This window comes from Hippoglossus stenolepis, chromosome 22, assembly GCF_022539355.2.
Source record: "Hippoglossus stenolepis isolate QCI-W04-F060 chromosome 22, HSTE1.2, whole genome shotgun sequence".
Classification (NCBI taxonomy): Eukaryota; Metazoa; Chordata; class Actinopteri; order Pleuronectiformes; family Pleuronectidae; genus Hippoglossus; species Hippoglossus stenolepis.
The window spans coordinates 1,639,736-1,667,407 of record NC_061504.1 but is presented as its reverse complement, the minus strand read 5'-3'; the positions used below and the strand labels follow the sequence as shown (position 1 = coordinate 1,667,407).

Below are 27,672 nucleotides of genomic sequence, written 5' to 3'. Positions count from 1 at the left end.
GAGATGGATTGTAGTATCTGCATCAATTTAGAAATAGTGTCAGGAGCAGCTTTGAATTCAGCCCTGATGAATGCAGGTAATGGTGATGCATATTTGGAAGAACCCAATCTGTGGTGGATGTACAAGCATTTTCCAACCACCTAGTGATTTCTGTATCATCTCATTGTTTCAGTCCAGCTGAAGAGGAGCCCCAAAGCCACCAATATCCAAAGTGTCCAAGTCGGTGAGCCAGGGTTTGGTGAACCCCAAGCATAATAATGTCTCCCTTTAATCATGTGACTGGATGACATTTCCATGTGGCTTGTCGAACCCATTTAATGACATAAAAGGCACAGAAGAAGAACCGCCACACTGCTGGCTGCCACAAGAGCAGGACCCCAGAGTTAGAGTTGTGTTCAGCATTAAAGCTGAAACAATTGATGTTTTTTTGCCACTTGGAGCACAAACACAATCTCACAAGCTAAAAAACACATCTGACACATAATATGTTTTTGCATCCAGCAGAGAAGAGGCAACATTAGAAACCATTTTGAGTGTCAGTACAATGTCTACTCCCATGCCCTTCAGCTCTTCATTCTCTTTAGATGTCAGATGTTCAGGCTTCTGTATCAGTCATAATGACTTGGTAGAGGGAGGTGTACGGTGAGTTTGTTCAGGGAGTTTCCCCTGAAAACACTTTCCTGCTCCTGGGAATAAAGTAGAAGAGAATGGCAGCTGCTGTTAAAATGCTCTATCACTCAGTTTGTTTATCTCTCACAGCATGCAAAGTTTTGCAATCGAGCGTGATGGTAAAAGTATTGATTCCTTGAATTTTAACTCTACAGATCAAATGAAATCACTCAAAGCAGATGAAACTAACCAATACAACAGAAACACAGGCCCAGCCCGAACCTGTCTATGCCCTGATCGAAATTGATTCACATTGAAAGTGCCAATCCGCACAATTGAGCTTTCAAATGGGTTGATATATAGATTTTAAAGCCACCGATTCTTAAGGATTAGATGAAATGAGACAATCTTTTATTAGTCCAACAACGGGCGAAATTTGCAGTGTTACAGCTGCAAGAGGGCAGCCAAAAATAAACATCAGTAAAGTAGTAAGTAAATCTGAGGTGTCCAGATCACCAAACTGTTCAGTGTTATCATCAGACTCATCCTAGTCACTGAGCATTACAAACCTGCACCACACTCTGAGCCACTCGAAAATATCAAAAGCAATACAAAACGATGTCAACAATAGTTACATGTATCCCACTGAATATAATTTGGGCCGTCAGCTGCAGGAAACAGGTAATTTCATTGATATTCCGATTGACATTCATTCGTATTCTCCTGACCTTGGGAGCAGCCGTAAAGCTGTCACTGTGTGGTCGCTTTAATCAGGCTCCGGGACATTGACCCTTCTTATTCCCACATTAGCTATTGTCCTTCTGTTGGACTCAGGGCAAAAAGAAAAAAACTTTGAGCTGGTTCAATTTGTCAGGCCGAGTTGGCAGGCCATTTAAACCGGCTGAACATCGAGGTGTAAATCTGAGGTGACATCCCGAGAGCTGTGATTCATTTGACCAGCTCTCGTCTCTATCTCTGTTTCTCCAGCTCACGACTCCGCTTCCTCCTCTACTTGCGCTCACTCAAGCCACTTTACCTGTCCTCTCCTCCACCACAACCTCCATCTCTTTAATGGCCCCAACAGACACAGTGTATCATTAGGAGAGAGAGAGAGAGGACAGGGTCTGCCTGATGAGATGTTGGCTGATTAGTTGGCTGGACTCAGATTGTCATGGAGACCGTGTACCTCGGAGATTAGCAACCTTTATGTCATTTTGGTAGCAAAGTCCAATCAAGTTCGATCTTGCACACACAAACACACGCACAAATGCATCCAATGGCACAGTTTTACTCCTTTTGGATAGAAGTAAACATTTGAGCTTTCATCCAAACATGATCTAAATCCTAGATCCAATCTTGACGGCACCAAACTGGACAATCAATCCCTCAACTACCCCTTCCAGGTACTATCCATGAAAATATCTAAATAGGTGACAAAGCCCAACCCTGGTAGAGCACACTAGAACATCTTGACTTCTTGCCCAGAAGATACCCCAAGAAACCTGTTATAAGCTCACATAAACAAACGGCCATGACCCTTTGAATATCTGCTGCACTCCTCCACAACCAGGACAGCGTTATGAACAAATGAAAGGAGTCGTTGCTGTTGTCAGCATTCATCAAAGGTTTTCATTCGTCAGTCTCTCATCTGCTTTCTGGTTTTATATTCAAAACCACCTTACTGTACATGTTTCCATATGACCATCTTCAAATGTGTTTTGATATATGATCTCTCTGTGTTTCAAGGGGAAGAACTGAAGAACTGAGTTAAAGGAGACATTTGCTTTTTAAAAAATGTTTAATTTTCTCAACCTTGGCTTTTTGTTAAAGGAGAAGAGTGTTGGCATCTAACAGTGAGCAGTTCTGCCTGGAAAGCTGAGCACTGAGCTGCATAACAACTACAGTCTGGACTCATGCCCATGCTCATGTCTGTTATGCACAGCTGACCACCCACCTGCTTCCCAGATTTACCACTGAAGCTACCGTCAAACCCTCTGGCTCCTGTGTGGTCAAAGGTCGACTGTCTGACTGACTCCTTCTCTCTTCGTCTCTCTATGTCTCTCGCCCTGTGGCAGGCCAGCTCCCAAGGCTTCGTCAGAGCAGGACAGCGGCAGTGACAAGAAGGAACGTCCCATGAGCACCATGAGCGAGGCTTCAAACTACACAGGTGGCTCCGACTACAGCACCTTTCCTGGCAGCCCCACCACCACGGCCACTACGCCCACCACCTGTACATCATCCACACGGGTCAGTCTCCACACAAACATAACTTCAATGTTAGACATAGCTCTGATGAGATTTAGACCTCTGATGTTTTAGACCAGGGCTCATAACAATTAAAATGATGCATGTGGTTATGATCTCATTCTTTTCTAATAAAGTAACATTTATGAAGTATCTTTAGCAGACCTTGCAAAGAGGGCAAGGCGGGCTGGCTGGGAGGTTGATATATATTTTTATGTAGTGTTCCAGGATATATACTTCACTTTATAATGAACATGCAACGTTCAATAGATAAAACCATGCAGATACAGTTCATTGCTCAGGAGCCAAAGAAGTGCAGTGTCAAGTGTGAAGTTGTTCAGATGATGCTCGAAAGAAAGCTGCAGCCTGGATTAATGCAGGGAATGTTTATTTCTTATTATATATTATTATTATTTTTAGGTGTCCTTTTACTGACTTGAGGATGAACGAGCTGATGAAGTATACAATGATAAAGTCCAGAGTAGGGGATGGAGGGGGGATGGATGACAAATAGCAAATGCATGATGTTCAATAAAGAAGAAGTGACAAAGTATGATGTGACAAATGAGACCTATTTACCTTCCAGTGGATTCTATGGGTGTCACTAATGCAGTGCTCGAAACCATAACCTTCTGGAGTCTCAACAGGTTCAATGGCAGTTACTGGAGCTTATACGTCAATAGTCCGTCCAATACATAACCCACAATTTAGTGTTGAGCTGTCGTTTTTACACTCCGGTTGTTTCTTTCTTTCTTGAATTAATCAAACCAACAAAATATGGCATATTGTTGTCAGCTTTAAGGTGCTGGTTGTATCCTTTGGACAGAGTGAGGTTCACTGTTCACTGGTGTTTGACTGTAGCCTTGTGTTTAACGTACAGAAATGAGACTGATATTAATATTCTCATCTAACTCTCCACCAGAAAGAAAAAGAAAAAGTTTCCACCTATTGAGTAGATTGCACGCGGCACTATGCAAAAGAAGCAGCTTCTCTGGTTCAAGAAGTTTTCAACTGTACTGTTTTTATAACCGAGGGAATGAATGAGAGTAATTAATGGAAGTGATACATCCCAACACAAACCATTAGTGCAACAGCCCTGTCCGAGCTGATTTGTCGTTTCAATAATATTGTAGGTTAACCTCAGGACGCAAACATCCCTTATATCTGGCACTAAGTGTCCTGGAGTGGGTCACTGCTCCATTAGATTGTACAACGTGTGCATTTATAAATGCTTGATAAACCACACAAACGCACAGGAAATAAATATGCATGGGTAGATCAAATCCGAAGTTTTCATGAATAACTGATGTGTTACTTCTGCTTGAACTGGCCAAAGGAAATCATAACACTGCACAGCTTCATTTATTCATTAGAAGTCATTATTTATGGGCTTAACATCTTTAATAGAACCACACACGGGCTGTGTGAAGAGGAGGAAGGAAAAGATGAAGCATTTCAGGAAAAAAGGTCATAAAAGCAGGAAAGTAGCTGAGCATCTTTTGAGCATATTTTGCAGTGTAAATAATTAAATGGTTTGTGTTTACTTTAGCTTAAAATGCTACCATTACCCATTACCATTATCCAACATATGGGTAATGAGGCTTTGAGCATCTCTGTCTCCCTCTATGTATATAAATAATATCATATCCTGTAGTCTGTGCTTTCCTCTCTGTCCTCATTCTCTGTGATTCTGACCTGCATCAAGATCTGACAATACTGCTCATCATACATTCATTATTGTTATTATTATTTGGAGATGCTGTCATTGCTATTACTGTAATCATAATAAACATCAGTCTGACAGTTTGAATACCGTGACACAGCTGTTTCTGGTCTCTCTCTCTCCTCCATTCCACCCACCTCTCCTCTCTCCTCTCGTCCCAACCAAGGCTTTCCTCAACAGGGAGTCACTGACTGAGAATGTGCTGCATTGGATGTTGTGGTGGGAAAAGAAAGAAGAGAGCAATATATGTACAGACATGCAGGGGAATAGAATGTGTGGAGCTGTCCACTGCTTTATCTTTACATCTGCATGATGCAAACAGGGCCAGGTGCTGGTCTACAGGTCCTGCCACTGCAGGACACATTACTCTAATGAACACGATCATAACATGATAATTAAATGAGATTCAATTGTAATTTCATCCTATTTGTGTTAAATACAAACTTATCCAAAGGACTTTTTGTACCTTTCTACTACTGATTGCTTTCAAAGGGTTTTGTGCTGCTGTGCTGCATTTTGAGGAAATGAGTCTGGATGTATAGGGAATAAGAATATGCTTCATTTAATGAGCTCTGTACAGCTGCCTCTGTGGTTGCTTTTTATAGTGGTTAGAAAAGCTGCTGTTCTTCTGTACAATCTTTTTTTTATATCAATGCACAGTGCACTTGTCATGTCACATTGTTTGTTGAGATCAGGGGAGGAAATCTGATGATTTGGACAATTTTTATTTGGATTATCGCTCCCAGTGTTTTTGTTACTGTCGCGTTAGTTTGTGCGACTTCTTCATTCAAATGTGTGCATTTCATTATGTGTAATATAAATTAGCTGAACATAAGCTGAACATAATTTTCTCGTTTTTTAATTTCACAGCCATCTAGGTCTTCCAAAAAAATTCACAACTTTGGCAAGAGGTCCAACTCCATCAAGAGGAACCCCAACGCGCCTGTGGTCAAGAGCAACTGGCTCTACAAACAGGTAGAGGGAGAAAATCCAACTTCAGTATCGTGTGTTTGAGTTTGTGTGTGGATGAGAGTGGACCGACAGAGGGGAAGCTGAGGGAATAGGGGATAATGAGGCAGAAGCTATAAAAGATGAAATACACACACAGGCTATTATATAGTACACAGAAAGTAGCAGTATTATTCAGTACACTTTGTGACACCACATTGAATCACAGTAGATAATATATTCGCAAATGCATTTATTTGCTTTTGCCTTTTTAAGACTGAGATGTGAATTATTGGCTCTGATCTCATGACTGGACATTAATGTCAGACTCCTGCCTTCGTTCTAGACATAAAATGACTCTAGTCACGTCTTGAAACTATCGGTTTGTACTTGCTTTTTTAATTTGTATGGACTTTGAGTTTACTTGTCATTCTTTGGACTTAGGCCTTGTTATTTCCTTGTGTTTGCTTTTTGGATTTGTGTCTCAGTTGTTTGGAGTTTGGATTCGTTCGACCCTGTTTTACTTTGATGTTTCTGACCTCTACCACTTGTTTTCCTTCCTGTCTCCGTCTGGTTTCCCTCCTCTGTGAGTGTCTTCCTGGCCCCGATGTGTTTTATTTGTGATCAATAATCTCTACCTCCTTTATTATGTAGTCACTGTGCTCTCTTTTGTCCGTTCATATAAGATAAGACTTTATGTGCCAGCTTGCTCCAAGATTACAGTACAGAACAATATAAAGTAGATATAGAATACAGTAAAAAATACATGTATATATGTCATGTTTGTTCATGTTCAGTTTCCCTCTTGTATTCCTGCTTGTTGTACTGTTCCTGAGTTTTGCGAGTTTGCTGCTTGAGTTTAGTATTTTCTGTTTTGGAGTAATGGACTTTGTTTAGCTGCCTCCTATCCGTCATCTTTATTCAGGTCCTGCTTGCTAGAACCTGCATAGTTAATGTTGGTTAGTTCAACTTAAAGCCTGATGGCAGGGGAAACAGCTAGCCCCTTAAGTATAGTCAACATGTTCCATTTTATCTGCGTCATACAAAGATTGCTGACAGGAATTCAATGTCAGGCTGAATGAATAAGAATAGCATTTTAGTCTTATTATCAGGCTGTGTAAAGAATAGTAGGGTGGTCTGGCTGTCAGGTGTGGACTGTGGGTATAAACCTGCCACTGGCTGCCATTTTTAAGCCAACATTCTCTTCTTCCATATTGCCTACTACCTTTCCCTGTTTTCAAAATCCCCTTCGCGACAGGAAACAATAAAAAACTGCCGAGCTGCAACCAATACACTGAAAATGGAAAGTTGGACTTGGATCATGCAATGCAACTTCCCTCCTGACATATTTTGCAAGGGCACCACTGCTGCATCCTGGACATAGTGTCAACCAAGAGGATTATTATTTTTCCACAATAGCAAAATGACAGTATAGGTGCAACCCATGAGTTAAATTGGGTTTTATGTGGGGAACTTGCCCTGGTTTCATATGAATGACACCATATTGGGGCCATTAAACTTAAATTAAACAGACTTATTCCTAAAAAGTCGAGGTAAAGACTGTAAATTAGCTCCTTTTCATGACTTGATTACCTGTTTTCCTCTCTACCTTACATGCACCTTTGCCCGCTGTCATCTGTCTGAATGACAGCCACTGACTTAGTTTGACTCATCTGCAGCTTTTAAGAAAACCCATGACAGAAACATGGGAGCCCCTGTGGTTGCTCTGATGTTCACCGTGATGTTCCTCACATCACCAGGGCTTTCCTCAAGGATATACACCAAACAGACTATAGCACTGCATGGTGGGGGAGAGTGGCAAGGTTTTGGTCTCCTCTGGTACATTCTGAAGCCATTATTACCTCATAGAAGATAAACCAAAATGAACCATTTGTCAAATATATGATGTGGAGGAACATATTTATCAACATAATGTGACTGCAGGAAGTTCCATTACATCATATTATATATTCTGACAACACAACTAAATACTGTTTTTAGACCATTAATTCAACAATATGTCACTGAAAAAAAAACGTACACAGCAGCTAAATAAGCAACATACAAAATAAAATACTCCTGAGTGTTATGAGTCAGTGCAGACCTTCCTTCTGTCCTGCTGCTGCTGCTGTGATTCACGTGTTTGTTGAACAAGTGGTTTGAGTGGGCTTTTTACTTTTAATTGCGCTGAAAGTAACAAGCAGTTGCCATCCCCTTAAGTTGTCTTCTCTTCACAGCCTTATGCACGCTCTGTGTGTGTGCGTGTGTACGTGCAGGTATATGCAGCCCAGGCCCAGCAGGACAAGTCAGAGAAGCAGGGCAAACGGGGGGTTAAAACCAGGTTTCATATTGAAGAATATGTACATATATAATATATGTGATTTAGGTCCGTTCTCTAATACAAACCGGCCTCATATAAAGGCCTGTCACCTTCTGCATTTGAGTTGAGTAATAAAGAAGTAGCTGGACTTCACTGAGCACTCGGTTTTGTTGACATTTCTGCATCTTTAAATCAGTGTTTGATAAAGTAGGGACCAGAAAAGTATATATTTATACTTTTAAAGAGTTGTAGGGATGATTTAGTGTTGGTCGATATGTTGGGGCTGATCCCCGGGAAGCTTTTCTGGGGCTCAGCCATGTGACAGTGCTGGTACAGATCGGGGAGAAGCGCTGCGTCTTGCTGCTGCCAAAGAAACTGAGGACCCTGCTCCTGTTTGACTGGATGTTCGCTCTTCTCTCATTCCTTTTCTACCCACTCACTGCAGACTGATTCACTGTGGGTCAGTTTTTCAGTTGCTCTGTGAACTCTGACCATCCGACGCTCTGCTGGAGACAGCCTCAGCTCTGTTGTCGAACCTCTGTCAATAACCTCCATCTCAGCCTCATCCTCTGTATTCACATCGAAACAGGAATTGATTCACTTCACACCAGAAAAAACGCCCCCGTGGGGGGAGAGGTGTGTGTTACTTTTGGCCACTGCAAACACTGTTAAAGACCAGAGTGGAATGAGCAAATGGTCTCTAAAGCGTATTACCGTCGCTGCAGTCAGACGGCGCCAGTCAGTGGATGGGGAAAAAAAGAACCACAGCAGCGTAGAGAACAAAGCACAGACCTTCGCCCTGAGCACCACAGAGGCAAATTTGTAAGTGCGTTAGGTAGAGATAAAACAAAACAGTTGTCTCAGGGGAGGAGATAGAAGCTGCTAACAGAGGCAGCCAGAGGGAGAGGCTGAGGGTGTCAAGAGGAGGGAAGTGAGAGGAGATCAAACTGTGTGTGTGTGTGTGTGTGTTTGAGAGAGAGAGAGAGAGAGAGAGGATGTATAGTCCCCCTTAATTACTACTCTTTGGTTGATGGTCTGTGATTTTTAACCCCTGCAGGACAGCACAGGCATGAAGCTGTGGAAGAAGAGGTGGTTTGTGCTGTGCGACATGTGCCTCTTCTACTACCGTGGTGAATACACACACCCACACACACACACACACACACACACACACACACACACACACACACACACACACACACACACACACACACACACACACGCGCGCGCGCGCGCGATGCCATAGGTGAGACTTCGGGACTTCTCATAAAGACACACAATAATGAAAACAACTTTACGCGTAACCACTACTTTACTAATGTAACCTTAAACACACACGCATGCACACACACACTCACACACACACATAGGATCATCACATAGACATGCATTCATCTCCTTGAGACCTACCCTAACCTTAACCACTGACCCAACATTCAGTTTTTACCAAATTAGGGACATGGGTCCACAGATACCTTCAGCTGCTCTGCTCAAATCAGAAGCTATTTGCAGGTAGAATGTCCATCTCAGAGCAACCAGAGTAAAACAAAGACACTCTGTTATGGCAAATGTAACAGTCACTGTGTTCTGGTTAAGGTTAGTGCTGTCCACCATCTTCATCTTAACGGCAATTTTATTGACAAACCTTGTTAACTAGGTATGTTTTCTGTTCCTCGCCCATCTTTACGTTATATGATCAAGCATTGTTCAAAGCAGCAAAAAGGAATGACAGATGTGGTTCCCTTTGGGCAATAAGTTCCCCTTAAGCCCCATCATTTTAGTTCATATTGTACTTTAGTGTGGATTACAGTGTCACCAGATACATTGATATTTTTTTTTATCAAATTACCACACAGTAGATCTGGGGTCACATGGTATGACTAGATACCACTTGAGGTAAATGTTATTTGGTAATTTGGTTGAAGAGAGGCTCAAGTGGTGCAATGAGAAGATAATGTATCTGAGACACCGTCACACAGTGTGGAGAAATGTATTTTTCTTACTTAAGTGAATCAAGAGCACAGTAACAGGGTAAAACCAAGGTTCAAGAGGTCAAGTGCCCTTGTCATTTAAAAGTAGTCGTCCTTGCTTTCACCCACAGTTGTAACACCCGCGCTGCAACACTAATTTAGAACTTTACATTCGAGCAAAAGCTCATCTGTTTCTCCTTCATGTCTCCTAAATCCTTGAAAGCGATTTTTCCATCTCCCTAAATTGACAAATTAGCCGCTCCCAGAGAGCAATCAGGAGCCGCTTTCATGAAAACACCCAGGGGAGAATTGGATGTTTACTGGCTGAGGCAGCCTGAGACGAGAGAGAGAACGCGAAGGACAATGACGTGCTCAGCTCTCTGATAACAACATTTTCTTTTTCATTTTTCTCCTCATTGTATTGCTGGTTGGGAGCTTTTCATACAGACTTGTTGTACATTTTGTCTGAGCAAGAATGATAAGCATCCCTCCTGCGGCAATTATTTAAAACCAGAGTGAGGTGATATGTGATGACTTCACGATTGTAGAGAATTAATGTTGTTGTAGAGAGCATTGTGGCACCTAATATACTTGGCTGAGAACCATCAGAGCAGTAGAAGGCTTCCGGCAGCCCGGAAACAATCTAAACTCTGGACATATGTAGGTTCCTCAATACTCTGGACTCGATGCATAGCTCAATATGTCTTCTACGGAGTCCGTCATGTGGCACCTGTAGACTAGAAGGGACTGACTAACAGAGGGCCCTTCATGTTTTTATCATATCACTTGGAAAGGGAGGGTACTAAAACATACACACTGGACCTTCTCTTGAAATCTCTAAAGAATAACAAGACATTAAAGCAAATGACACCAGATTTTATGCTTTACAATGCTGCCATGTTATTGGCTCGTTAGATTCATGAGTAATCAAACCTCAAATCAACCTTTAATCAAACTTTTAGCTTAATCTGAGTATTGCCAGTTCCAGTGTGCAGTGTAGAAGGGAACTTATCTGAACAAAGAAAGAACCCTGAAATGTCAGTTGCTCTAAAGAACACCCACTCACACGGTTCCTGTGTTTGGCAGCGGAGGCAGCGCTGTGTACCTACAACATCTCTCCACATGCCATCTTACTCATTCCCTCTCTTTCTTGCTTATTTTCCCCGTGCACGTGTTCTTGCATCTCAATAATTCACCAGCAGCTATGGGGCTGGAGGAGACGCGGGGCCCACTGTGCAGGCTCAGCTAAATCAAACAGCCGCACTGGCTGCAGGCTTTGTAGGTCTTTGCTGCAGCTGGTGCAGCGGACGCGTTTCTGCTGGCGTCACACTGCCTAAAGTTTGCCTCTCCCATCAAAAATCATCAAGCTGTACAGAGTGCAGAGGTGATGAAATGATGCAGTCATCACATCCCGACAAGAATCAGCTTTCGGTTGTGGTTGATTGTTGCATTCATGGCAGCGTCTCACAGCTTTTGTGCTTTGCAGCTGTTTTGCTTTGGAAATGTGAGAGAAAAAGGGAGGTGAGAACAAAAGCAGTGTTTTCATGCCTCCGCACCAGCAACCAGCCATTATCAGCATTATGTTATCTACTGAGCTGAGATATAACAATCAAGCAATAACAGTGGCACGGTGCTGCAGTAGTTTGTGTTGTCCCCTCACAGAAAAGGAGGTTCTGACTTCAAACCCCAGTTTTGGCGTCATCTTCCCACAAACAAGGAGCATGATAGTTAATGGAAGTTCACAATTTCACAATAAAACAATGTTACAAGTCCAAGCTCTTCAACGTGTCTCATCTACAGCCTCATTTTAAACACATGAATCCATATCTCCACTAAGCCAGCACGTGACATCTTTGTCTTTGGATGCACATGTGTCAGATATTAACACACCGCTCTCCTGACTTTTCTATTTCTCATGTGCAGATGACAAAGAGGACAACATCCTGGGAAGTATCCTGCTGCCCAGCTTTCACATCTCCATGCTGTCCGTGGATGACCACATCAGCAGGAAATACGCCTTTAAGGTAAATAGTGTCTGTTTTAAACATGCCTTCTTCCACTCCGCCATAGTTTTTCAATCAGTGGTTGTGATGGTTTAAAACGGTCACAATCTTTCACCCTGGCTGGTTGACAAAAGCTGAAAAGAGTCCACAGACAACCGCAGCATGTAGTTCATAGAGTGTACAGACTGTTTTAGAGGAACAGCTCAGTATTGTGGGAAGTTTGCTTTTTTGTTAAATTGCTTTTTGAGAAGATGGATTTTATTCTCACGTCTCTGTGTTAAATACAGAGCTGGAGTCAGGACATTGTTAGCCTTTGTTTGCATAAAGACCAGAAGCTTGGCGACACAGCGAGCCTGGCTTTGTCCAAAGTTCAAAGGTAGATTCACCATCTCCTCACGTTAATAGTGTAAAATATGGAGGCAAAGTGAAATCACAGAAAGGGGGAAGACATATTATTATTATATACATATTATTTGGACACAGACAATCCCTCCACCCAACCTCCAATTCTTTAGAGAGACGTGGTGGGAGAGGGTCTCCTAAACCGTTCAGCCGTCCATCAAGCAGTTCTCCCACCAATTAACACATTTGGCATTTGTTGTATCTGTACAATGCAGCAGAGACATAAAATGACGTGTGATTTTTCTACATCATTACTTGTGTAGCTTCTCTGGCTCTAGCATGGGCTGCCAGATACAATCAGTGGCCACAGATTTGGGCTCATTGAAGGTATGATGGTAACTTGGCAGCCTCACTGCGACAGCAGGACGATGTTTGTTTTAGTCACCACACTGAAAATAGTTCCATCATGTAATTTGTATCCTAAATCCACAATCCACAAAGATTATACTTGTGACCTTTAGAAATGTTGGAAAGCACGAGAGGTCACTTTGCATAGTCAGGCAATCTGTTTGATGCTAAGGTATGCTAACTACATCCTGACCCCAGCTCTGTGCTTCTGATCTTACATCTGAAATAGGTGCAGGAAATTTATAAAAAAAAGTTGAACTGCTCCATTAAGTTGTGAATTTACTTGGCTAACATGTAAATCTGTTTAGTTGCATAATGAAAGTCGAAGAAGTAAGGACTCAACACATATGTGAAGTATAATCAAACACCTACACACACACAGTAAGTGGTAAGTTACATGCCTCAGTGTCATTCTTACTTACACAGCTTTGCCTTTGCCAAGATACACAAAGAAATCTTGGAGACTTTCCCACTTCTCACATTGAGACACATGGAGAGGAAGCCAGGGAGCACACACACACACAGCTGCAAGCATACGCACACACACACACACACACACACACACACACACACACACACACACACACACACACACACAATCATACAGTACACAATCACACTCCTCTGCCAGCATGAATGATATAAAGACCCCATGCTGGAATCTCAAGGTCAGCATCCAAAGCTGCTTCTGGCACCGCTGCTATATATCCTCAAATCTCTCTCTCTCTCTCTCTCTCTCTCTCTCTCTCTCTCTCTCTCTCTCTCTCTCTCTCTCTCTCTCTCTCTCTCTCTCTCTCTCTCTCTCGCTACATTGCCAGGCTACTCATCCAAACATGCGGACATATTATTTCTGCACTGACGCAGCCAAAGAGATGGAGTCCTGGATGAAAGTCATGACGGATGCTGCCCTCGTCCACTCTGAACCAGTCAGAAGGTCGGTGCTCACCACAGATTACACTTTCCTGGATTCCCCTAAAATCGCACGTAATAACTTAATGCTGTCATCTGGACATGTGACACTAAATAAAAGTGTTACCAATGGAAAGTACAGAAAGTGTACAAAAATGCAATAATATTAAATATTGCATAATGATGAATTCTGCATAGTTGTGGTCAATACCTTCTGTGACTACATGCAGAGGCTTCATAGCTACACCATAAGCTGAGATAAAACATTGTGTCTCCTCATGTGTCTTCATTGACCAACTGGGATCAGATGTCCCTTCTCTGCTCTACATGCAAATGAACACATATGTAATTTCTGTTGCCGAAGACCAAGTGATGTTTTTTTAAACCAGATTGACCATGGCCATGTTCAGAATTGGTATTAACATACGTTTCAGGTGATCCCATCACAAATGGGACAGACTTAAGTACTGGTGTGAATGCTCCCAAGAAGCGCTGGGTTCACATTCACACAGTTACATTCACACCTCGAGCTGTCCACTTGGGATCGGATTACCCAAGACGGATGTTAGGTCAGGTCTGAACAGGGCCTGTGGGTCTGAGTGATTTAATCAGAAATGGGTCTTCAATGGAACATGGGTGCGTTCACACCTTTATTTAGAGCAGTCGGCTGTCAAGTTTTTCTGGCAGAGATCACACTTTTAAGAAGTGTAAGGCTAGAAAGCAAGGGTGATAGAGACTGAAGTGCTGTTGAACCAACACAGAACCTCTGACACTCAATTTGTCTTTGAAATCTCTGTAAAACCTCCTTCTGTTATTCTTTGTAACATTTTCCCTTTTCCCTTTTGGATTCTGACTCTTTGTCTCTTCCCAGATCGGACAAGTTGAAAGTGGACCAGCACGCGCCTCAGGAGCCGAACAACTTACTAAACCACAGAGTCCTAACTCGGCCTGAGATTCAGAACAATGAACGCAACCGAGAACCTGTGCGACAACACTCCCTATCTCAGGCCGACGACAAATGGCAAAAAGATGTAGAGAAACACAATGGCCAGAGGGAATGCGAATACTACACCTTACAGAGAGATGGTGAGAGGTACTCGGTAAAGAAAGATGGGGTGAGTTATATGCTTCAGAAGGATGGAGAGAAGTATCTCCTCCATAAGGATGGAGAGAAGTACTTGCTTCGAAAAGACGGAGAGAAATACTCACTGCAGAAAGATGGAGAGGTGTACACCATTCATAGGGATATGGAGAAGTACGCAGTCCAGAAGGTGGGTGAAAAGTATACGGTGGCTTCAACAGAGGAGAAATATGCTCCAACGAAAGATGGAGAGAAGTATTTGCTTACGAAGGACGGAGAAAAATATGCACTTCAGAAAGTTGGTGACCGGCACACACTCAAAAATGAAGGACAGAGATATGTTCCTCAAAAGGAAGTGAAGAGACAGCTGTCACTAAAGGAGACGGACAGGTACGCCACAATGCGGGACATGGAGAATAAATATGGTACCATACATGTCATGGACAAATACGGCACTATGAGGGCAGTGAAGAAATACAGTACACTACGAGAAGGAGATAAATATGCTACTCTCCGAGACACAGAGAAGTATGCCACACTCCGTGACGGTGATAAATATGGCTTCCAGAGAGACCCAAGTGGAGAGAGGTCTCTGACCAGAATCAGCAGCATCAAGTTGCAGCCGGCTCAAGCTGCCGCCATCGCAGCTGCCGTGGCCGAATCTCGCCAGAGCCAGGCCAACATGAATGTCCAAAAGCCCGCAAACGTAAACAGCTCAGGGTCTGTGGCAGGGGAGCAGGCTGTGGACTGCAGCCCGGCAGATGTGGATGGCAGCATTGCCATGGTTCCAGTAAAGTCCCCTGTCCCAGTGCCGGAGCCTGAGAAGGGCCTGTCCAGGACAAACTCCATGCAGCAGCTGGAGCACTGGGTCCGCACGCACAGATCAAGAGGACTGGATGAAGATACCAGGAGGTGAGACTGACTGCCTCTTTGTTTCTGTAATTGTGCTGTTCTTTCTTGGAACCATTTTTGGGGATGCCAGAACCCAAAAGGTTGTTTAGTCCGGTCATCTCCTCTCTAAGGTTCTATGATGGAGCTACTTTCTACGCCTCAGAGGTGCTGCAACCATTTGTTGATTTCCTGACCTTGAAATTCTCTTTGCCTGTTTGTGTTGTAAAGTTCTGGGTGTGTTTGTTTTTGAAGCAACATGGCTTTACCAAATATAACAAACTAAATACTGAGGGCCAATACAATGTAATATAGTCATGTTTGAAACATTTCATAATGAATTAGATACTCTCCAGCCACTAGATGTTATCAAAAATAACGTTTAATGGTGTGGACCATTTGTAAATCAGTCTGAACAACAAATGAACGTAGTTGATTGAGTATTGTTCATTAATCTGTAGCCTCCGATTTGAGAAGTGTCAGAACCGAGTGTTGTGTTTACCTTAATTAAATCACACGCAAATGGCAGCAGGCTGCGAGAGAGTAACCAAACAGACGCTTCTACACACCAGACCGATCCTTTTACGACTGTGTATTCCTTTGTTTGTGAGGGAAAACATCAGATTACTGGGGCTCATTAGTCCTTTGTGTCACAGCCACATTCCCAGTTGTATTTGTAATCAGCAGTGCTGCAGGAGTTGTCATTTCGAAACGCTTTCTTGTTTTCTTCTTGAAATGCGTGACAGAGCAAATGCTGCTGTGTCATATTTCAAGATGTTATTTCAGTTAGTTGAATTACGACTGAAACGGCATCAGATTGCTGCAGTCATTTACACTAATAGAGGATTGGGACACGGTGGGTGGGGCCGGGTTTGGTCCGTTTGGCTGAGACGTGTGTGGGTTTGAGTTTGGCCACATCGGCCGAACAATACGTATGTGCAATCATGGTGAACAGTGAACCTCTCAAGCCGATGGCAGGTTAACTCAGTGCTTCATCTTTACTTATGACATTAAATCATTGTTATTGGTTTCTGCCCTTGCTGTAATAATGAGCTGTTTAAGAGGACACCACCTGCCTCTGTCTGCAGATTTGAGGTCAGGTCCTGTTGCTCCAACCAATCCATAGCAGGTCAAGCTGATGTCATTTATACACAAGCTGTGGTAGCAGTCACCACAAGGAGCTACTTAATGCTTGCAATGAGTTTTTTACTGGACTTACAGCTGCGCCCACCTCACCCATTGTTGTCACTGCTTTTCATATTTCATGCATGTTGCTTGGAAGCATCTTGCTGGACGATGACACCCTCAATTTAACCCTGCCTAAAAAGCTCTGATCTGTCAATTGTATCTCCAATGGACATATTCACCGATGGGTACAAGACACATATTCAAAATATTCATCCAGCTGTGGGCAACGATTCAAAGGTCTTAAAGCCCTCAGACCTATCTATAAACTCAGAAACACAGAATTTTGAAGGCAGCCATTTAACTTTTTTCTAAACCTGGAATTAGTCTGATATGAAATGTATTCTCTGTGAAACTATTCAAGATAATTGTCTGAGGTCCCATAGTGGCTTTGTATTGTATGTATGATGATTTCTTCTTTTAAAGTGCCTCCACACAGTTTGATTGCACAGATGTCTGTCTTCACTCTCTACAAACAGACATGTCTGCTCCCCATTTCTGACTCTGCCATTCCATCTTGTCAGTCCACCCCCCTGTTGTTCCCCATGTGTCTTGCCCGGGCCGTGCTCTTACCTTGCAGGCCACAGGAAGCTGAAAGCTTTTTGTGTCACCACAGATGTGCGTCTCAGCTGGGAATGCTGGTGATTAGCTGGCATTTAGCTGTTCTGTACTGAAAAGTACAGCGGAACACACAAGTGCAGAGTGCCGATACTCTCTTTGCTCTGAGCGCTCCCCCTCTCCTTCTGCTGCCATGAATAAGTCATGGTAATGAGACTTTAATGAGAACAGAGCACGCTGAGCGCTGCAGACGCATTTGTCGTCGTTACGGAACTCAGCACAAAATAGGAACATTTTGTTGTAGGACTATATTATATATATATATATATATATTGCAGGAAATTGAACATGTGACACACTACAGTACATGTAATTCACCTAAAGTTAACACCCTTGGTTTGACTACTGGCTTTTATTCAATAATTTATACAATATACTATCTATAGATAGATAGTATATTGTATCACTTGCATTTTCAAATGATGTGAATTACATGTACTGTAGTGTGTCACATGTTAAATTTCCTGCTGATGTTTCACAATTAAATCCTGCCAAACCACCATTTGATCCAAAATGAACTGAATTGAACTCGGGTAAGCAAGTCTAGAGTTTGTAGTTATATGCTGCAGAGCTGCTTTGAACTTTTTCCATTACATTTCCAATACCTAGTGAAAATATTACTCGTAGATTGAGGTGATTAGATACTAAAATGGAAAATGATGTGTTAAACAAGATCAAAGTTTTCAATATGACCAAGCTTCCAAAAAGCAGGAACTCTCTGCCTCACTGACAGAGATTTGGAGACCAACAGTCTGTAAAGTTTCTGTTGGAGAAACTTTTGTATTCAAAGGAATAATTAATAATTCATCAAAGTTAATTCATAATCTTGCTGGCTCTGATGTTCTCCTTTGCTAAATGTTCCCACAAATATAGAGAGCTTTTAGAATCACTCTCATAGTTTTGGTATCAGCTAGAAAATCAAGTTGCGTTTCTCCAGCAAAATGAAAACTTGAATGTAAGAAGAAAATCAATAAATTGCCCCAGATGACAGAAATGATGATTTCATCTTCTTCACGTTTACTTCTCAGACTGTTCTGGAGTTACAAGCACTGATCTAACTTAAGATGAAAGATGTCTTATCACTATACGTTGTGGTTTGATGAGTTATTGCCATTGGTAAACTACCACATCTAATCCTGATGATGAAAGAGATACTCCACATGTATCTGAGATAAGAGAGGATATCTTCATCTTTACCCTCTGTGACAGCATCATCCGTCAATGGTGCCTTATTTTGAATATGGGTTATTGAAGAGGTCTTGAGCTTTGTGAGACAACAGAATATTAAAAGTTAATGAACTATCAAACCTGCACCGCCATGGCTATTTTAGATATATTCACACAAGCTGGAGTTGTAATCAGTTTTGTCCTGCAGGTGTACATGCTGACCCTAACAGTCTTAGGAGCTTATGCAAGACTGTGCTGTTGTTTGTGTCTTGTAGTAGCCAGTTTTAAACAGACTACATTTGGGATGTTATCTTTACCTTAATGCCTTATAGGACTATAACACGTGAATGGATCTTCACAATCATTATTGTCAGAAAATGTAAAAGCAGAAAACAATGAGGGTAATGTGAATTTGGTCATTGTTACGAGCATTGAAATAGTTTGGGTACATTTTTCATTCCTAAATTGCCCAAACCCCTTGTATGCACCAGCATGCAGTGGTGTGCAGTGACATTCAGACAAGCAGAGCTGCAGAACAGCCCCACAAAGCACCAACTCTATTCAACTGTTTACTACACCATTGCAAATCCAATCATTGTGACCCACCAAGGTGGTGTATGTAATTCAAGACACATCAGGTTATCTTATAATTGTGAGGTGGAGCAGTGCGTCTGTGAGCGGTGTTTCTGACAGACGTATCTCACAGAAATGAGGCAGACCAGTGTGTGGCAAGATTAGTCCTTTCATCTGTGGACTGAAAGACAGCGGCAGTGAGTAAATGGAAGGAATTACACATTGTGTTGTCATAGTTATATTTGACAGCAGTTGTTACTGTGGGGACCAGAGTATGGGAGGGCAATTCTGCTAGCCGTGGTTTTATGGGAGAAGTTAGATGATTAACACTACAAGTCAAACACTGCTTGTCATGAATACCCTGTCAGAATGCCAATATGAAAGTACTTTCAAAGAGAATCTGTACTTTATTTCATTCAAATTATTATCAACTGCTACGAAAACCTAAGATTCAATATTATCCTATCTGTGATTCATTCAGTGAGTCAATAAGCCCTGTAGTGCTAATATACACTTGTCTCTACCAGTTGGAGGAACTAATCAATGCTCTTCACACAGCATTAAAGGGATATGTTTATAGCTGTGTGTTGCATTTATTTGTACACGCAAAAGTATAGAAAGAATGAAAATCAGATCTTGAGAAAGAAGCCGTTAAGTCATATCATCAATCACTGATGGATTGTTTGTTTTGGAAAGTTACAAAAAATTACAGGACAAACCTCCACAATTCAGATGCTGGAGAGGTCTGAGAGGGAAGGGGCTTTCTGAAAAACAAGAGGTTTTCTAATCCTATATATGGATGTTATCTTCCTGTACCAGAGCAAGAAAACACCAATGAAAAAACTGAGAAAAACTAAAACTCAAAAGTTGTATGGGCATAATCTTACAGCTCCTAAATTGTTATATTGTATATTGTTGTAAACAAAAGGCTTAAATACTGCAGTGCATTTAATGGCCGTTCAGACTGACTGTCAGACAGACATTATCAGGCAGCAACAACAGAGATTTGGGCATTTCAGTCATTGGGTGGAGCGAACTGGCTCTCTTGAAGGTGGAAAGTGGCAGGCAGTAATATTGAAGTATATACACTGTTATGTATAATAAATGGGCTAAAACACTGGTTCCCAAATGGTGGGTTGTGACCCAAAAGTGGGTGGCAGGGACCCTTTTAGTGGGACGCTTTTTTGTGTGTGGTTTTTTTGAAAAAAGTAAAACTCTTAGCATGATGTGCTTTTATTTTGAAGGACATACGCTTTCCCATGAGGCCGGGCACACGCAGTAACCTTTTGTAGCCCTTGCTGTCATGACGGCAGTGTCTCAGCAGTAAGTGCTAAGGCCAGCACTTTGAAACCAAATAGAAAATACTGCAGCACGTACGTTAAATTGGAGTGGTTCAAAAATCTGGGTCGCAACTTAATGACTCAGGAAAAATGTGGGTCCTGAGGCTCAACTAATCGAGAACCTCCGGGGCCAAAACATGCACCATGATATCGTCGTTCAGTGCATTTCTTTTTTTTAAACAGTAAGCTGTGATTATCACTCTCACAAAAAACAAGTATCTTTAACGTATATCATTGAATGTTAGGATGAATACATGTTTTGAGGAAGGGTAAGATAAGGTTTATGTTAAGGTAAGGGTTAATGTTTCGGACTAGAATTAGGCAATTGGTAGTTATGGTAAAGGTTAATGTCTCCGGGAAATGAAACTAATGTGTGTTACAGGTTCCCTCGGCAATCTTTCCATCAAGTAAACCCACACTGTGGACTCATAAGGTCAAAGCCAACGTCCTATAGACAACGAGTGCTTCCATTTTATGATTAGCTGCTAATGATGACGAGCTGCTCATTACCTTTTTGTCACCAGGTCAAAGCCAAAGTGAAGCAGAGTTCTGCTAATGAAAGCAGTTTGATCATTAAATCCAGTCAGGCACAACCTACATGTCAAGGCACGGACATACAGATAATTAAACTGGTTCCTATTCACTCGCTAATTAAAGGAATTGATTCACAGGCTGATGGGTACAGTAACAGTGAGTGCAGGTTTTTAGGTGGATCCTTTCTTCCTTTGCTCCCATTATTGACCAACAGTAAAGCATTTGATGCAGTTGGAAAGATTTCACTATGGCATAAACTGCTAAAAGAAGTTGAAAAAGAAAAATATTGGATGCAAAAATGAATCTGTACAAAAATATCTAATTACCCCCATTTGCTTGATTTATGAATGAGTTTAAGGAATGTCTGTTGCAAATATTTGACCTACCTGTAATGGAGAGGAAGATAAAAGATCTTTGATCTGTGGTTACAAGTAAGTACTCATTTCTCGTCCGTCTGCCTGTTTTTCCTCTCAGCATTACATCCTACCAGACCTTACCCAGGAACATGCCCAGCCACCGTGCTCAACCTGTGCCCCGCTACCCAGAGGGCTACCGCACACTGCCCCGGAACAGCATGATGAGGCCCGATAGCATCTGCAGCATGGCGGGTTCTGTGTACGACCGTGCTCTCCGTCCCGCTTCCACCACCAGTGTCACCACAGCAGATAAGAGGAGGTCGATGAGGGATGACACCATGTGGCAGCTGTATGAGTGGCAGCAGAGACAGGCTTTCTCCAGACATAGTATTGCTCAGCCATCAGGTACACAAGTAAAAGTATTTGTTTCTATTTCTATTTTCACAAGATTTCATGTTTGCAAATTAGCTCTTATTATTCTTTCACCGACAACCTGAGACTGGGTCGGAGCTGGCATCTCAGAGCCCCCTGAACACTGGATGTGGCTTTGTGAGTCAGTTTTGCTGCAAATTGGTCCCAGTGGCCAACTCTGCTATTAGAATACAAAATAAAACCCCATTGGCCTGAGAGCCTTTGTCCCTATTGACCGTTTGTGTTGTGGATTTTTTTTAAACCATGCAAGTAATCCTAGGTGCAGTTGCTTTTGGGTCGTGGGGTACATGGTGTATCTTGTTCATGCACTAAGCACTGTGTAATGGATCTCCCAGTCAGTGGCATTACAGTTACATAGTTGTGTTTGTAATATGCTTGATGTTACGGACAAGTATTTACATCCCTGTATTGGACAGACTGAGTCACTCCAGTTTCATCACCATCACAGAATATATCGTATGCTTTTGACTCCATTGTAACTTGATTTTCTCCTCCTGTTATTGTGATTGCAGGTGTGGGTCATTATGGAACTCTGCCCAGCACAAAGACTATGGGCAACATCTCTGAACATGCTGTGGCGCAATCCATCCCCACCTCACCATCCCATGGCTCCCTGGCTCTCTACAGCACCTTCTCTGCTCCTCATCAGCAGGTTGCTCACAACCCCAGCAACTCCTTCTCTGAGGTGTCCTCACCGGTGTTCAGAGGGGACGGTACACTGGACCGACGGCAGAGGACACATCTCGCCAAGGTAGAGGACATGGAATCAAATAATGATGATGATAATTTTTGTTTAGCGCATCAAGTACAGGCTGTAATTCCTCCACATTGATGAAAGTAGCTAAGTACTTTTTCTCCTGCTTAAAATATCTATCCTTGAATTGTAGAGTTTCGTTGAGACAACATGCAGTAACATCAACCAAGTTTGAAGCCAACAAGTCAATATCACTGAGAAACACAAAATACCATATGGTGATTTGAACCCGGGACCTCTCGCACCCTAAGCGAGAATCATACCCCTAGACCAACGAACCACATAATTAAGATTTTTCTCAAAGTAACTAATTCGGTACGTTGGTGATTGTTTAAGTAAGAATCAGTTAGTCTGGCCTGTCATCCCTCAACATTGACCAAGTAGCCAAGTAGCTTTCTCCTGCTTGCAATCTCTATGCTACCCTTGAATTGTGGGGTTTCGTTGAGACAACATGCAGTAACATCTCAAATATTTAGAACCGAGTTTTAAATCAACAAGGCCAATGTATTATCATAAAGCACTAAATACAATGTGCCAAGTAGTCGCGCCCTAAGAGAGAATCATCGGCTAGATATATTGAGATTCTCTCAAATCAGCCATTTCGGTAAGCAGTTTTGGTGATTGTTCAAGTAAGAATCAGACATTATGGCCTGTCAATCCTCCCCATTGACAAAAGTAGCCAAGTAGTTTTCTCCTGCTTCCAATCTCTATGCTATCTTTGAATTGTAGAGTTTCTTTGAGACAACATGCAGTAACATCAACAAAAGTTTGAAGCCAACAAGTCATTATCACTGAGAAACACAAAATACCATATGGTGAAGGGCTCGTCCGGGATTTGAACCCGGGACCTCTCGCACCCTAAGCGAGAATCATACCCCTAGACCAACGAACCACGTAAATAAGATTTTTCTCAAAGTAACTAATTCGGTCCGTTGGTGATTGTTTAAGTAAGAATCAGTTGGTATGGCCTGTCATTCCTCCACATTGAAGAAAGTAGCCACGTACTTTTCTCCTACTTCCAATTTCTATGCTATCCTTGAATTATAGAGTTTCGTTGAGACAACATGCAGTAACATCAACCAAGTTTGAAGCCAACAAGTCATTATCACTGAGAAACACAAAATACCATATGGTGAAGGGCTCGTCCGGGATTTGAACCCGGGACCTCTCGCACCCTAAGCGAGAATCATACCCCTAGACCAACGAACCACATATTTAAGATTTTTCTCAAAGTAACTAATTCGGTCCGTTGGTGATTGTTTAAGTAAGAATCAGTTAGCATGGCCTGTCATCCCTCAACATTGACCAAGTAGCCAAGTAGCTTTCTCCTGCTTGCAATCTCTATGCTACCCTTGAAATGTGGGGTTTCGTTGAGACAACATGCAGTAACATCTCAAATATTTAGAACCGAGTTTTAAATCAACAAGGCCAATGTATTATCATAAAGCACTAAATACAATGTGCCAAGTAGTCGCGCCCTAAGAGAGAATCATCGGCTAGATATATTGAGATTCTCTCAAATCAGCCATTTCGGTAAGCAGTTTTGGTGATTGTTCAAGTAGGAATCAGACATTATGGCCTGTCAATCCTCCCCATTGACAAAAGTAGCCAAGTAGTTTTCTCCTGTTTCCAATCTCTATGCTGTCCTTGAATTGTAGAGTTTCGTTGAGACAACATGCAGTAACATCTAGAACCGAGTTTGACATCAACAAGGCCAATGTATTATCATAGAGAAACACCAAATACAATGTGTTGTAGGGCTCGTCCGGGATTTGAACCCGGGACCTCTCGCACCCGAAGCGAGAATCATACCCCTAGACCAACGAGCCACATAAAATAAGAAACTCTCAAAGCAATGATTTCGGTAAACAGTTTTGGTGATTGTTCAGGTAAGAATCAGACAGCATCGCCTGTCAATCCTTCACATTGATGAAAGTAGCTAAGTAGTTTTTCTCCTGCTTCCAATATCTATGCTATCCTTGAAATGTAGAGTTTCGTTGAGAGGAATCATCTGTACTCGCATTGCAATATTTGCATGGCAGAGCAGCCGTGCCATATCCTGGTCTTTGGTCCATGAAAGGACTGGAGCAGCAGAAACACACGACACACCAGCAATGAATGATGAATGAAAGAATAAAAGGATGTTTTGCTTCCTTTTTATCTACTAGTTAACGTAAGCTTGGTAAAAAGAAAAATATTTAGTTTAGTTAGGGATGTAATGCTGTGCATGCATGTGTGTGTGAGATAGGACTCAAATGCAGAGAATTCACAGGAGAGCAGGTGCTGGTGAAAAGAGTAACATCTTTACTCATAGTAAATGGGCAGGTATCAGGTAAAAAAATCAAGTGGGAATGATTCAGGAAGGACAATGTCAGGAAGTGGTGTTATAATGGTATCACAATAAACCAGGTAATAGCAAAGACATGTTCCAGATAAGTTTTGCGCTGCAGCAATGTTGAGCCATCTAATCAGTAATTTCTGAAATGCAGGTTGAAAGTGTGAATGTGTGTGTGAGATGTAGAACGTTAATCAGCCAAATCATGTGAATTTTTAGCTACGGTCTTTTAAATCAGTAATTTTGCCCCTTGTGCAATTACCATGATGTATTTATTAAGAATTTTACCAGCAAATGTCCACAAAGTGTTCAGGTGTAAAAAAAAAGAAAGCAAGCAGAGAAGAAAAGACAAACTGCAAACAGTTAAAATCAATAGCTTTAGTTAGCTAAAAGAGATAATACCCAGGCATAAGTGATGGAAATATGGTTAAGACACATGCAAACTTAACCAAACCAATGTTAAACCTATATCAATGGTAGTCAAATAATACCCTGTTTAAAATCAATTTAAATGAGCACGTTTGTCCAAATACCACTTATGGGTGTTCATCGGTCGCTGGGAGGAATCGCAGAATTTCACCTTCAGTCTGATTCATTGAGTTCTCCTCCCTCCCCCACAGTACGGGTACCCAGCTGACCGGCGATCGATTGCAGGCGGCGTCCCTCCTCAGACCATCACCCCACAGACGCTGCAAGGCAAGACGGTGAGTCTCCTCCCATGCACTCCACTCTGTCAGATGCAGCCCACTGATCAACTGCTTACAATGAGCTCTCACAAAGAGGGAATACAATTTTGAGAACATTACCCCAATCAAAAAACACCCTCTGCTGTCCGTCACTGACATCACTCGCCCCCACAAAATTCCGACGTGGCTTTTAGCAGCTCGCTGTTTGTCACAGTGTGTGCATTCGGTTATTTCACTGTGTTCCAAGCAATGACACAGTGTGTGTGCGTGTGCGTGTGCGTGTGCGTGTATGTGTTTGTGCGTGTGAGAGAGACCTTCCTGTGTTTTTGTCTCTGCAGGAGTGTGTGCACCCTGTTTACATGACATATTATGCCCACTGTAGTTTAAAAAAAATTGTATGTAGGCGGGGTAATATGCAAAAACAAAAATATTAAAACTCATATTAGTTTACAGTCACAAATTTCTGAAGTTCTGTGCATCAGAAACTACAACACAATGGACAAATGCAAGGATGTCTTTGGTTACTCCAGGAAATTTCAAATGGAATTTGTCATATTGTCTGAAGCGACTTTAGAATCACCTCATTTGTTTTCTCAAAAATGTTTGACTTTAATGTCGGGACGTCCCTTCGCCCCCCGGTACTGTGGACACTACACTGCAAGATGAATAGCAAACACCCTCTAATGTGAGGCTGTTATCTGAAATGTCTTTTATTACTGTTCAAAGTCAACAGGGTAGTCATCTGCATATAATGATAATCTGAATGGAAATAGTTGGTTGAAATGCATTTCAGGATTATAATTGTCTTTATTGGACTATTAAAAAGTCCTGGCAGATCATTGTTGTGTCTCCTCTCTAAGGTCACTGCATTATGTTTCACGACAGTTAGTCGGTGCCTGTTGTTTTTATCAGTGTGGCAGCTCTTCTCTCCTCTATGTGTTGCCCTGTGCAGCCCGAGGAGTTAACGCTGCTGCTGATCAAGCTCCGCCGGCAGCAGGCGGAGCTCAACAGCCTGCGGGAGCACACAGTAACTCAGCTTATGGCCCTGGGTATGGAGGGGCCCAACGCCAAGGTCAGCACTGAGTGTCTACATACATGTGTGCATGTGCTTTCCCAACCAAAATGCCACTTTTCTGTGTTGTGTGTCTGCAGCGGGAGGTTCCTTGTGTTAGACTGGTTATTTACTCCAAATAAAATTGAAATTGGTGTGTTTTGAAAGGTTCTGTGAGCAAACAACAGAATACTTGGTATTACCCAATAGGGCTGGGGCCCCCTAACCCCATTATATATTATTATAAACATTGTGATTTTGTTTACTTTTTAAACTCTAGACCATGAAGAAAAGTTAAATAATACACTTAATATAATATACAGTATGTATAAGTCATATTTCCCAAAATATATTACCATATGTCAGTCAGTTTTTTTAGTTTTATTTCAGCAACATTTTTATAAACCTTTTGGCTTAATCTTAGTCAGTTAAATGAATTACTGTAACAAAAAATGATTACAATAAAGTTATTTATTAACCCCTTTTTAAAAGGATTAAACAAATTATGGTTATAAGAGCATTGAATAAATTATTTTTTTAAATGTTATAAAGAAATAAATGAAAGGGGGAGCACAGGTTATTTGTGTAGATGCTGTGAACTGAGCTCACAGCAACAATCTGTTAGCAGAAAGTTAAACCTTCAGCAGTCAGGTTACATGTAAGGATTTATTTACTATGTCTGTGTAACATCTGGTCACTGTCTGAACAAACTAAAAGGCTGATTATGAAGCCAGGACAATGTACTGCAGTACAAAAACAGAAATAACAAAGGAAGAAAAAAGTACCATAGGAAATTATAGTAATATTACCATAAACTGTGGTATTCCACTAGAAAGAAATATGCAGGCTAGGATAAAAAACATGAACTTCTTCCTAAATTCTCCCTAAATAATACTACAAAGTTTTTATCACAATACATGTTTATGTCAATCGATAAAGTGGAAGTTTGTCCAATTATTCCATTAAGATGATATTTGAGAGAATAAACATAAAACATACACTCTTAATAAAACAAGAAATCATGATGGCATGATTGGCAAATCCTAAATAACTAGCTCAATAAACCTAAACTCCAAAACCACTGCCAATTCTACTGGAGGTACCCGATTAGAAATTGTTATCACAGGTCCATAACAAAGTTGACTAGATGCAACTGATCGATTCGGGACGTTCTAGTGTCAAACTTTTCATTGCCC

The 27,672-nt window shown here is 41.8% G+C and overlaps 1 protein-coding gene and 3 non-coding genes across 6 annotated transcripts in view; 1 reads left to right on the top strand and 3 right to left on the bottom strand.

The window, feature by feature from the left end:
- The window catches only part of LOC118101626 (pleckstrin homology domain-containing family A member 5-like), a 197,056-nt gene that overhangs the window by 147,506 nt on the left and 21,878 nt on the right, over positions 1-27,672 (top strand). For all 3 annotated transcript variants that reach the window (XR_007032336.1, XM_047338557.1, XM_047338558.1), the window contains 10 exons: positions 2,685-2,856; positions 5,447-5,551; positions 8,902-8,974; positions 11,738-11,838; positions 13,386-13,501; positions 14,348-15,469; positions 21,337-21,623; positions 22,163-22,401; positions 25,360-25,443; positions 26,378-26,497. Coding sequence is in view for 2 of the 3 variants with exons in the window: in XM_047338557.1 (XP_047194513.1) it covers positions 2,685-2,856; positions 5,447-5,551; positions 8,902-8,974; positions 11,738-11,838; positions 13,386-13,501; positions 14,348-15,469; positions 21,337-21,623; positions 22,163-22,401; positions 25,360-25,443; positions 26,378-26,497 (2,419 nt within the window). In the remaining variant the exon portion in view is untranslated. The remainder of the gene's footprint in view (positions 1-2,684; positions 2,857-5,446; positions 5,552-8,901; positions 8,975-11,737; positions 11,839-13,385; positions 13,502-14,347; positions 15,470-21,336; positions 21,624-22,162; positions 22,402-25,359; positions 25,444-26,377; positions 26,498-27,672) is intronic.
- On the bottom strand, positions 23,225-23,296 carry trnap-agg. The gene has a single exon. It is a non-coding gene; the product is annotated as a tRNA-Pro (tRNA).
- On the bottom strand, positions 23,542-23,613 carry trnap-agg. Its single transcript has one exon. It is a non-coding gene; the product is annotated as a tRNA-Pro (tRNA).
- On the bottom strand, positions 24,162-24,233 carry trnap-cgg. Its single transcript has one exon. It is a non-coding gene; the product is annotated as a tRNA-Pro (tRNA).